Consider the following 11,481-nt stretch of genomic DNA (forward strand, 5'->3'; position numbering starts at 1 on the left):
GTTTTTAAATTTTGTTTGCTGACTGCATGTAACATGTTTGCTGAAATGCCTCAACGAATTTTTTTCATTATAGTTGGTAATGTTTTTGTATGCAATCTGTTTGATGAAAAATCAAATCAATCACCTGATACTTAGCTCATTGCTATGTGTTGCATACAACATGTTTGATAAAAAGTCTCAATGACAAAATGCTACGAATCCCCATTTCCTGTCACTGAAACCTCGTGTTTTTCCTCCTTTTCAGATGTTTCAATCATGTTGAACAACATAAATAACAGTAGCCATTCATGGCTGTGGTTTGTGGCGAGGCACTACTCTAGGATTCGTCCTCCAAAGCCTGTCCCTGTTGAATCAGTGATCAGGGTGTCCAACAACGTTGCTCGTTTGGGTTCTCGGAAAGAAGGCCCGAAGCCGAGGCAACTACTGTCTTTGCCACCTTTTCCTGGTCACCCTTTGCCCGGAAGGAACTCAAATGAAAGTTTTCAAGATGGGCAGCAACATGATGGTTATGTCACTGCTGTTAATTGGATCAAGTATTACTTCAAAGGCATATTGGGTTCTGTCATTGAGTCTCATTTCAGGGAGGGTCTTGTAAGAATTCGTTGCTCTGTTACACTTTCATTTGCATTCCTTGTTGTTCCATTTTGTTTTTGATGCAATACTGTCTATTTTATTGTGGACAATGAATTTCTGGAATTTTCCCTATATTTAATTTACTTGTCTTTAAACATCGATTTGGTGTAATGCTTATCATCTTTTTATTGGATTTTCCCTGTCAGACATGATGAGAAATTGAAAAGCTATGCTTCACTGATAACTTTTTTTTTTTAATTTTTGTTTAATTTTTCTATCTTCTTGTTTATTCTTGCCTTTGTCTTAGTAATATTCTTCTTTTATTCTAAATATGAAAAACTACTCTCATTTATATTTGAATGGTGGATAGTTATATGATGCTTTTGAATATCTTTTAACCCCAAAAAGATTATTGATTTGTTCACTTTTATAAATATTTTGTTGGCATGCTGTGCTACAAGAATGTGAATAAATGCTTACAAAGTTCTTCTATTTACTTACAAGTTGTAACAAGGTAGTTGGATCTATGCTTTCTGTGATGATTAACATTTATATAATCTTTAATAAAAACTGTGGAAGAAACTTTTAGGAAAGCTTAAATTTAATTTGAAGTGACTTATCTCTTGATATGTTTTATGGTGAAGCACAATAGTGTTGTTTAATCTAAGTAGTTAACTCCACTTTGTTTTTGTTCTTAATTCTTTTAATGGTTGGAAATAGATATGGAAATTAAAAGGTGTGCTCACAGGCTTTATTTGTACTTCTCCTATACTAGGTCCAAATGGAGGACCCAATTTCTGACAATAATTTATCTCAGAATGAAGAGCCAAGGAGACCCTTGCGAAAGGTATTAATTTTTACTGTGTCCTTTTCCATTTTGTATGACAAACTTTGCTTTTGATAGTTTCATATATGTATGTTTTTTTCCTCAGTCAATTGCTTATGATAATATGATTTGCTTTTGGGTTTAATAATACTACAACAATACAGCTTCACTACAGATTAGACCTAATGAAGTAATGAAGCAAGGGGCAAGAATTCATATCCCTGTGTCAATTGCCGAGGCTAGGATTTCCAAAAGATATGATGCTATACCAAGTGGAACACTATATCCCAATGCTGATGAAATTAAGTATTTGCAAAGGCTTGTCATTTATAAGGCATGTCTTGCATCCAATGTCAAACTTATTTTATTTTACAATTTCTTGTTACTATTCTCATTCTTCAAATGCATGGCAATATATTTTATTGATTGCATATTATGTTCAATGTATTATTTGAAGGACTCGGCTATCATGGTGCTAAATAAACCCCCAAAATTGCCGGTTAAGGTCTGTAAACCATTTTTCAGATATACAGAAATTCATTGAGTATGAGTTTAGTGGGATTTTCATTTCTTGCTGATGACCTTCTTAGGGGAATCTGCCGGTTCATAACAGCATGGATGCATTAGCAGCTGCAGCACTATCCTATGATTATGATGAGGGTCCTAAACTGGTAAAATACTCTTTCCGTGCATCATTACACTGGAAAAAATTGGTTTGTACTAGAAAGTAAAATGAATCATCATGTAATAAGCAAATTTCTGTTTGTACATAGATGCTAGCACCTCCCATTTTAGAAATTCTCAAAAAAAAAAAAAGAAAAAGAAAAAAAGGAATAGATAGTCACTCTAAAGGTTAAGCCAATTTCTTGGTTCCTTCCCCTGGTCTCCCTTTAAAGGGAAGACCTTTATCTCTCTTTTATAGGATTTTAGGTTGTCCCCGTATGTTTTGCCTTTAGCATGTTACTGAAAATACCTGGTTGTCGTTCAAATTTAAGGATCACTACTTTGACATTTGCACTAATGCAAGGCTTTTCAAATTTGAAGCTTGCCCTGCTAAGGGTTTCTTTCATCACCTGAAATTTTTCTCTCGATAATATGACAAAATACAAATGGTATTCTTGAGTAGTGTTCATCCCTGCTCTATCCTAATTTAGAAATTATTGATAGTTATTGAAAGTATTGTTCAACATAATAGTTTTGTTGGTTGAAATTCAGGTCCACCGTCTTGACAGGGAGACCAGTGGCATCATTTTATTTGGCAGAAAAGAACAAAGTGTGTCTCACCTGCAGTGGCTGTTCAGTAACATAAACAATGCAAAATCTTCTAGTAAGGTGCCTTATTTACATGAAGTGATGAACTGCTGTTTTCAATCCTCATGTTCTATTAGCGAATGTAGATATTGTCTTTTTATACCCACCATCAACAACCTCCTATCATATACATTTAATTTATGATTCATTTGAAAATTGAAATAGGTTTGGAATGATGCATGTGAATCTACATATCAGAGGTATTGGGCACTAGTCATAGGGACTCCCAAGGAGAAGGAAGGTGTAATTTGTGCTCCCCTTAGAAAGGTTCATGTCCTTTCTTTCTTAGTTTCTTCTTTATATGTGTGTTAATCCGACAATGTCATGTTTTATGTCAGTGCTATCTTCCAACTTTGAAATTGATTTTATTCCATTGTCTTCTTGTTTCAGGTGCTCTTGGATGATGGGAAGACAGAGAGGGTCGTATTAGCTCACCATTCAAGTATGGAACCTCGCCAAGAGGCTGTAACTGAATATCGAGTCCTTGGTCCAAAGATAAATGGATGCTCCTGGGTTGAGCTGCGACCACTTACGTACCGGAAGCATCAGGTATATTGGATGCTTATATGGAATTTCAATTATTACGAAGCTACTGATAATTGCATGATCCTTATTATTGTACAATCGGACTTTTTTTTGTTACTTATAGAATTCTCAGATGTTAACTGAATGTTGAATTCTTTACATTGTCAAGAATGGATTTGCAATCTTTATTATTCAGACTCCTTAATTTATGGTGAATCTATAATCTTGCTGAGTTAAGCAACGTATTTTTTGTTTCATGTTATTTCTTCTCCCAATTGTGCAGTTGCGTGTCCATTGTGCTGAAGCACTTGGCACTCCGATAGTGGGCGATTACAAGTATGGTTGGTTTGTACACAGTCGTTGGAAACAAATGCCCCGAGTTGATGTCGAGCCAACGACTGGAAAACCATACAAGATGAGGAGACCAGAAGGCCTAGATGTTCAGAAGGGAAGTGTATTATCCAAGGTCCCCCTATTGCATCTTCACTGCAGAGAACTTGTACTTCCCAACATTGCTAAGTTTCTTCATGTTTTCAATAAGAGTTCAGGAGAACTGCCCCGTTCACTTAGCGCAGAACCCGATGTTCTTCGCTTTGTGGCAACGATGCCGTCGCATATGAAAATTAGTTGGAATCTTATGTCATCATATTTAGTCTGATAAGAGTGCAAGATGGAATTGATTAACTCGTGTGATGTTATTTGAACATCCACAGAAAGAGAAAGGCTTGTTCTTCACTTTGTGGCTACAATGCATTCGCACGAGTATTGTTCAGAAACTTACGATGGTTATGGTTCGAATCTCAGGCTGATTGGCCTAGATATCTACTATCATATCCTTTTTCAATGCTCAAATAACATCACTATTCTTAATTTATCAAGTGCGAAGTCAACTAGCATTTTTGGACTGGAGCATCACTGTGACCAAAACCACCATTAGTTGAAAAAGGGAACTTAACCATCTTTATTGGACCCAAAATAATATCGCATTTCGGCATAGTAATTGTCCTTTTATTGCTATGCACTACTTTTGATTGGTAATATTGGATTTGATCTCTCGTGTTAGTGTTATATCTTATAAAATTTAATGGTAATGTGTTTGTCAGATACTTTTTTTTTCTTTTATATTTATATAACCAACTGTATTTGAATGTAATAACTGAAATTTAACTTATTTGTTTTTATTTAATGTAAGTTTAATAGCTGGAGTACGACTGTAAGAGTTTTTAACAATGCTATTGTATTCATAAGAGTTCATACTTATGATTTGTTTTCATGGGATCAAGACAAAGATCACTATAATTAATTTACTAGAATTATATTTACATGTAAAATCTTTTGGGTTTAGAGTGGGAAGGGTCTTCACAACTTACGGTGTGGCTTAGTTCTATCATTAAAAATTTAAACGTTTTAAATTATTTCTTAATAAATAGTCAAATTGATTTTTTTTTATTTTATTTAATAACACGACATAAAATTTTGAACCATCATATTTTTTGGCAATACGTTAGTTATTGCTCACTAAGATGCAATTTGAATTCTCAAAACACTTGCTTAAACAGATAAGTGAGTTAACTATTCAATCAACTCAAATTGTTTTAATGTTTTATTATCAAACTGATAAAAAAATTCAGTCTATCAATGATAAATTGATAATATTTTGAATATTTTTTATAATAATCAAAATAGTTAATCCCATTATTTTGATGAAATTATCTATTTTGTACCTTAAGAGCAAGTGTTAAATTTACAAATTTAAATTTTTTTATTAAAAATATAAAAAATTTAAGTGATTGATTGGTTTGAGCATTTTCATTAAATATTTTCAAACGAAAACATTTTCAAAAAAACATAACAAATTAAAAACGTTATTTCCATCTTTTTAGTATTTTCAATTTTAACTTTTAAAAACGTTTTCAACCCAAAACATGGTGTTTTTAGTTTTGGGATAAACGGTAAATCTCTCCTACTTCTTTTGGCGGAGGTGGAGGACGTGTATTGGAGGTTATGGTGAGATTAAGAATAACCTACACAGTGTAAATTAATTTAAATGCTAATCATAATTTTTAAAATTTTAAAATTTAAAATTAAATAATTAATTAATTATCTAATTTTTAATTTTAATTTTAATTTTATTTTTTAATTCATTATTCACAATGTTCACGATTAGTATTATTTTCCAATACTTTCTCTTTTTTCTCACTCACATTCACCAGTGTGGCAGTGTACTTCCACACTAGTTCTTTTCCTCCGTTCTCTACCATGAATTCTCAGTATCAACTCCTCCCTTCTCTACATATTTTGTTGTTACAGTATCTATTATCTATCTCTAATTTATACATACATTTTTTTGAAAAGGTGAAGTATTTTTTTCAATTCTTTTTTAATTTTATGTGATCCTTTTGGTTTTCTATTTTAGACTTTGATATTTTTTATCAGCTCCAATTAGAATTAAATATGTATTTTGAATATTTTCAATAATAATCAAAATAGTTAATCCCATTATTTTAATTATTATCTTATTATAAGATAAAAGTCAGAAACCAAACACATCAAAAGGAGTTTTACTCTTTGGATTTTGTGTGCTGGAATTGTTATCTTCACTCTTCAGTTCCAGTTTGCAATGTTTCTGTACGTAGAAAATTGGAACAAACTATGTCATATACGTACAGACAGAAAAGCCATCTCCACCTAACACTACAACATCCTTTCAATCAAAGTCTCTCTCAAATGGATCATACATTTTTGTGCAAAATTAAGGAACCAAACCATTATGCTTCCTTAACCCAAGATCCTTACTTAGCCTTCCATTCCAATTCAAGCATTACTAATCTGCAAGCCAAAGCAAAAAAGTAAGATAATCCATAGTACCCTTTATTCTATTTGATTGATTTATTTTTACTGTGTTAGGGATTTTTTTTAATGATGGGTCGTTGATGAAAATTTGTTATGAATTTCTTTGATCCTAAAGTTTGGACTTTGGATAGTGGTAATTGGGGAAGAAAATTTGTTTGGTTGGCCCCTATTTTCCGTAGTCTTCACTGTCAAATTTGGTGGCACAGTGGCTCAGTGGCAATATATAAATGAAGAGTTTGTGTGCTTGCTTCTACACAAGCAGTGTCTTCAACTCTCACTCCCACTCTCACTGGAACCATAACCATTCTCATTCTCAATCTCAGGTAACTTTGGCTGCATTTGGGGGTACTAATGTCATTTCATAGTTTTCACTTCTCCCTTAGCCTACTAGTTTACAGAACTTGGATTAGTCGATTAGTTAGTTCACTCGTCTGCTTAAGCAAGTGGCGGGAATTCGAATTCTGTCCTGTATATGCATGTATATGCAGTAACCGATTGGCCAACAGTAAACCTTAAATGGAGCTTGACAAATTAGTCTTCGCCCCATCCAACTGGGATATTGTGATAATTCAGAAAAAGAAAAAAGAGCCTAATGAGTGGTGTGTCTTATAGTGTTGAAATTGATCAAAGATTCATTTCCCCTTAATAAGCTTTTTACTTTTGTTAATAAAAAGGGTCCTTTTGCATTAATCTCAATGAATTGTGCTCCGTTGCTGTTTTCTTGGTAGTGAAGAGTGCACAATTTTGTTGCCTTATAGTGGTTAAATTTTCAAGCTTCATTGCAGATTTTAGCTCATTGTATTTTCCCTCACTGAAGTAGATTTTAGGTTACTGCTACTTTGTTTTGTTGAGTTTCTTTTGTTACATTTGATGATATGTATAAATTGTTATGTACAACTGTTTAGATACTTAAAAGCTATCTCGAATAAATTGCTGCAATTAAGATTGTAGAAGTAGCATTAATAAGTAAATGCCACTTTAGTTTAGGATTGCTGTTTATGGAAGATCACAAATGGGGGAAGTTCCTTCCTTCAAATTTGTTAAATATGCATGTGAAATCATTGCGTTTGGGTCGACCGAGCAGCGAGTTTCTTCTTGGTATATAGCTCCAGCTGTCTCCTGATATATTGCTTTGTGTGACAGATCATGGCGGGAAGCATCTCTGGTCCGAGTGGGGGCAATGCTGCTAACATTTTACTAAATCATGACTTCTCCGGAGGGTTGGATTCTTGGCATGTCAATTGCTGCGACGGCTATGTAGTTTCGGCTGAAGAAGTTTCCCAGTTAGGAATATCAATGGAGACAGATGGTAATTGTGCTGTTATCACCAGCCGAAAAGAATGCTGGCAAGGTCTCGAGCAAGACATCACAAGCAGAGTTTCCATTGGCTCCACTTACATAGTTTCAGCTCTTGTTGGAATATCCGGCCTGTCTCAGGGATCTAATGATGTCCAAGCTACCCTGAAACTTGAATATCACAATTCGGCTACTAGTTACTTGTTCATTGGAAGGTACATAATTTTATAGTTTTGTTGTTTCACCTTCCTTGTTCAAGAGTTTTAGAGTAGAATGCTCTCTTTGTTTACCATTTTTTCCACAGAACTTCTGTTACTAGGGGAAACTGGAAAAAGCTGGAAGGTACATTTTCATTGTCGACTATGCCAAAACGAGTTGTATTTTATTTGGAAGGACCTGCTCCTGGAGTTGATATACTTATTCGCTCCGTAGAGATCGGCTGTTCAAATCCTAACAACAATGTATGTTGTTGTATATTGGAACTTAAGTGATACATGAGCTTGGTTTTTGTTTCAATGGCTAACTCGAAATTGCAGTATCTGCATTTCATTCTTTATCTTTGTAATTGTAACTAACTTGTGATTTGTTTTTGTCTTCTTTCAAAAGATTGCAAGAACTGGATGTGTTTCTACTGGAGAAGATAACGTCATAATAAACCCGCAATTTGATGATGGCTTGAACAATTGGTCCGGAAGAGGCTGTAAGATTGCATTGCATGATTCCATGGGAAATGATCACCGGAAGAGTGCAGCGCAAGCTCGCCTACGAGGTCACTACTTCAGTTCGAATATTTGGAAACAATGTCACTACTGCTGATGTTCGCGCTACTTTGTATGTCCAAACATCAGATCTTCGAGACCAGTACATCGGCATTGCCAAGTTAGTCTCTATCTTATTTTTCTATACACGCATAGTTTGGTAGCTTGAATAACAAGTTATCAAAACAGTGCGAAAGTTTAAAACCAGTCACAAATAGTTAAAATATGGAAGTTAAAAGTTTTATGAAATTCACGAATCAAAATTTTGAATTAATTATCCTTTTCTATTACTATACATTTTCCTAGTTATTATTCTTGATTCTTGATGACAAGAACAGAACAGAATTTGTTATAGTATGATTCAATACAAGATATTGCGCAACAATGAGATTTGAGGCTCGCTTACTTTCTTTTCGAGTGCTGAACCAAGATAGTATGTTCTAAAGTGTGCAGGCAACAGACAAAGATTGGATTGATATGCAGGGAAAGTTCCTTCTAAATGGATCCCCATCAAAAGTGGTAATTTATTTAGAGGGTCCTCTGCCGGGTACTGACATTCTTGTTAATAGTTTGGTTGTAAAGCGTGCGCCTAAGACACCTCCATCAACACCACCGGACATAAAGGTTGAACTTTCTAGATGGTTCTTTCACGAATGATACACACTAATATTTTAAGAACTTAATTGCATCTTGTTTTTTGCAGGGTGTTGCTTTTGGGGTTAATGTAATTGAGAACAGCAATCTGGCTGATGGCACTAATGGATGGTATCCCCTTGGTAACTGCACATTGAGTGTTAAAACCGGCTCGCCACATATAATGCCGCCGATGGCAAGAGACTCTCTAGGACCACATGAGCTTCTAAGTGGACGCTACATACTTGTAACAAACCGCACACAAACATGGATGGGTCCTGCTCAGACTATCACTGATAAATTGAAACTCTTTGTGACTTATCAAGTATCGGCTTGGGTTCGGCTTGGTTCGGGATCATCCGGGCCACAGAATGTGAATGTTGCCCTTGGTGTTGACAACCAGTGGGTCAATGGAGGACAAACTGAGGTATCCGATCAAAGATGGCATGAAATCGGTGGGTCGTTTAGAATCGAAAAGCAGCCATCAAAGGTTATGGTTTATATCCAAGGTCCTGCTTCAGGTGTTGACTTAATGGTTGCTGGACTTCAAATTTTTCCTGTTGATAGACATGCAAGGTTTAAATATCTAAAGTCTCAAACAGACAAGGTAAGATCTAGGACCTGTTTGATTTCTATTTTCATTATTGTTTTTTTATAATGTTTTCTGTTTCAAAATTTTGTGAAGAAAAAAGTGAAAGTAGAAATAGACATGACATTAAACCACTTTTTCCAAAAGCTTAAGCTGATAGGATGAGACACATGAATGGTTATAAACACATACCCTCAAGCAAGAGTTTTTTTTTTTGGTTTGCTTAAATTTTTGAATAGGCCTTCTTTTCTCTTTTTATTTGTCTTATGCTATTTTTTTTCTCTTTTGGAGGATAACAAGGATTAAACTCTAGACTTCTCAGTCATAGAAGCTCTGATACCATGTCTTATCCTATTCTTTCCTTTGCGATTTTCCAAGTGATTTGTTTCATATAGCACCACTACTTCAGGTTTTAGTATCTGCATCAGATTTCTAAATTCTACGACTATTATGAACAAACAAAGATCAAAATTGAATGCTTCATATATATATAGATTTTAATCATATCCATTCTTTTATTGAGAAGACATGTAATTCAAAGTTTTGCTTTGTATCCTCTTGCTGCATTACAGATCCGAAAGCGTGATGTTACCCTGAAATTCTCTGGACTGGACGCAAGTAACTACTCGAAAACCTCAGTGCAAGTCAGACAAATTCAGAATGATTTTCCAGTTGGAACATGCATCAGCAGAATGAACATTGACAATGAGGATTTTGTAGACTTCTTTGTGAAACATTTTAACTGGGCTGTGTTTGGTAATGAGTTGAAATGGTACTGGACCGAGCCGCAACAGGGGAATTTCAACTACAAGGATGCAGATGATCTCTTAAACTTGTGTCAGAAGAACAAGATAGAAACTCGCGGCCATTGTATCTTCTGGGAAGTGGATGGAACCGTCCAGCAATGGATTAAAGCGCTGAACAAAACTGACCTCATGGCGGCCGTCCAGAACAGATTAAACGGCCTGCTTACTCGGTATAAAGGCAAGTTCAATCACTATGATGTTAACAATGAAATGCTGCATGGTTCATTTTACCAGGACAGGTTAGGTAAGGACATAAGGACCAACATGTTTAAGACTGCGAATCAACTTGATCCGACCGCTACCCTTTTCGTGAATGATTATCACGTGGAAGATGGATGTGACACCAGATCATGTCCGGAAAAATACATTGAACATATTCTTGATTTGCAAGAACAGGGGTCCCCTGTTGGTGGAATTGGAATTCAAGGCCATATAGATAGTCCGGTTGGGCCTATCGTTTGTTCATCCCTTGATAAACTGGGAATTCTTGGCTTACCTATATGGTTCACCGAGCTAGATGTGTCGTCGACTAACGAATATGTTAGAGCAGATGATTTGGAAGTTATGTTGAGGGAAGCCATGGCTCATCCGGCCGTCGAAGGCCTAATGCTGTGGGGATTTTGGGAGTTGTTCATGAGCCGTGACAACTCTCACTTGGTTAATGCAGAAGGTGAAATCAATGAAGCTGGAAAAAGGTTCCTTGCTCTTAAGCAAGAATGGCTTTCTCATAGCCATGGAAATGTTGATCAGCAAGGTCAATACAATTTTAGAGGCTTTCATGGAACATACAAGGTTGATATTGTCATTGATACAAAGAAAGTTTCCAAGACCTTTGTCCTTGACAAGGGTGACTCTCCAATGGTGGTTTCCATAGACTTCTAAGTTATAACCATTCTGCATTATTCAATTAACTATAATCTATGATCTTGAATTCTCTGTCATTCATTCATATGGTTTGTTAAACAAACATTGTTGTCTTTATACATTGCCTTGTTGTGTGATGTAATGATATTAATATTGTGTATGTTTTCTGGAAAAATAAAATAAGATCAGTTCTTGATGGTTCTGATATTATGATAGTTGTTTTGATTTTCAAAATTTCTACTTTCAAGTCATGGATATTTTAGTATTAAATTTCTAAAATTACTTTTAAATCAAACGAAATTATTATTCATACATATAAAGTTATCTGATTCTAAGGAAAAGGCAAAACCTTAAAAATAAATCCCACTTAAAAAATCAAAGATATTAATAGTCAAATTCATATTAACCATATATCAACAAGAAATAAAAAACTTCTAAAAATAAAAA

The 11,481-nt window shown here is 34.9% G+C and overlaps 2 protein-coding genes across 5 annotated transcripts in view; both read left to right on the forward strand.

The window, feature by feature from the left end:
• LOC107470240 (RNA pseudouridine synthase 3, mitochondrial) overlaps positions 1–4,466 on the forward strand; it is a 6,367-nt gene extending 1,901 nt beyond the window's left edge. For 2 of the 4 annotated variants that reach the window (XM_052255996.1, XM_052255997.1), the window contains 9 exons: positions 245–591; positions 1,349–1,420; positions 1,575–1,733; positions 1,857–1,904; positions 1,990–2,070; positions 2,615–2,731; positions 2,876–2,977; positions 3,101–3,259; positions 3,519–4,465. In XM_052255996.1, the coding sequence (XP_052111956.1) occupies positions 245–591; positions 1,349–1,420; positions 1,575–1,733; positions 1,857–1,904; positions 1,990–2,070; positions 2,615–2,731; positions 2,876–2,977; positions 3,101–3,259; positions 3,519–3,893 (1,460 nt within the window). In that variant the 3' untranslated portion in view covers positions 3,894–4,465. Of the gene's footprint in view, positions 1–244; positions 592–1,348; positions 1,421–1,574; positions 1,734–1,856; positions 1,905–1,989; positions 2,071–2,614; positions 2,732–2,875; positions 2,978–3,100; positions 3,260–3,518 lie in introns of all 4 variants that reach the window. The other 2 variants (XM_016089634.3, XM_021133746.2) reach the window with 2 other exon arrangements.
• A 1,313-nt stretch (positions 4,467–5,779) lies between these two features.
• LOC107470243 (endo-1,4-beta-xylanase 1-like) lies at positions 5,780–11,227 on the forward strand. Its single transcript, XM_016089638.3, is given in 9 exon segments — positions 5,780–6,084; positions 6,204–6,411; positions 7,232–7,599; positions 7,689–7,845; positions 7,991–8,115; positions 8,117–8,263; positions 8,589–8,766; positions 8,846–9,382; positions 9,937–11,227. Coding segments are annotated over 8 exon segments (2,724 nt in total). The 5' UTR covers positions 5,780–6,084; positions 6,204–6,315; the 3' UTR covers positions 11,053–11,227.
• The last annotated feature ends 254 nt before the right edge of the window (positions 11,228–11,481 follow it).

Source organism: Arachis duranensis, unplaced genomic scaffold (genome assembly GCF_000817695.3).
Source record: "Arachis duranensis cultivar V14167 unplaced genomic scaffold, aradu.V14167.gnm2.J7QH unplaced_Scaffold_165933, whole genome shotgun sequence".
Taxonomy (NCBI): domain Eukaryota; kingdom Viridiplantae; phylum Streptophyta; class Magnoliopsida; order Fabales; family Fabaceae; genus Arachis; species Arachis duranensis.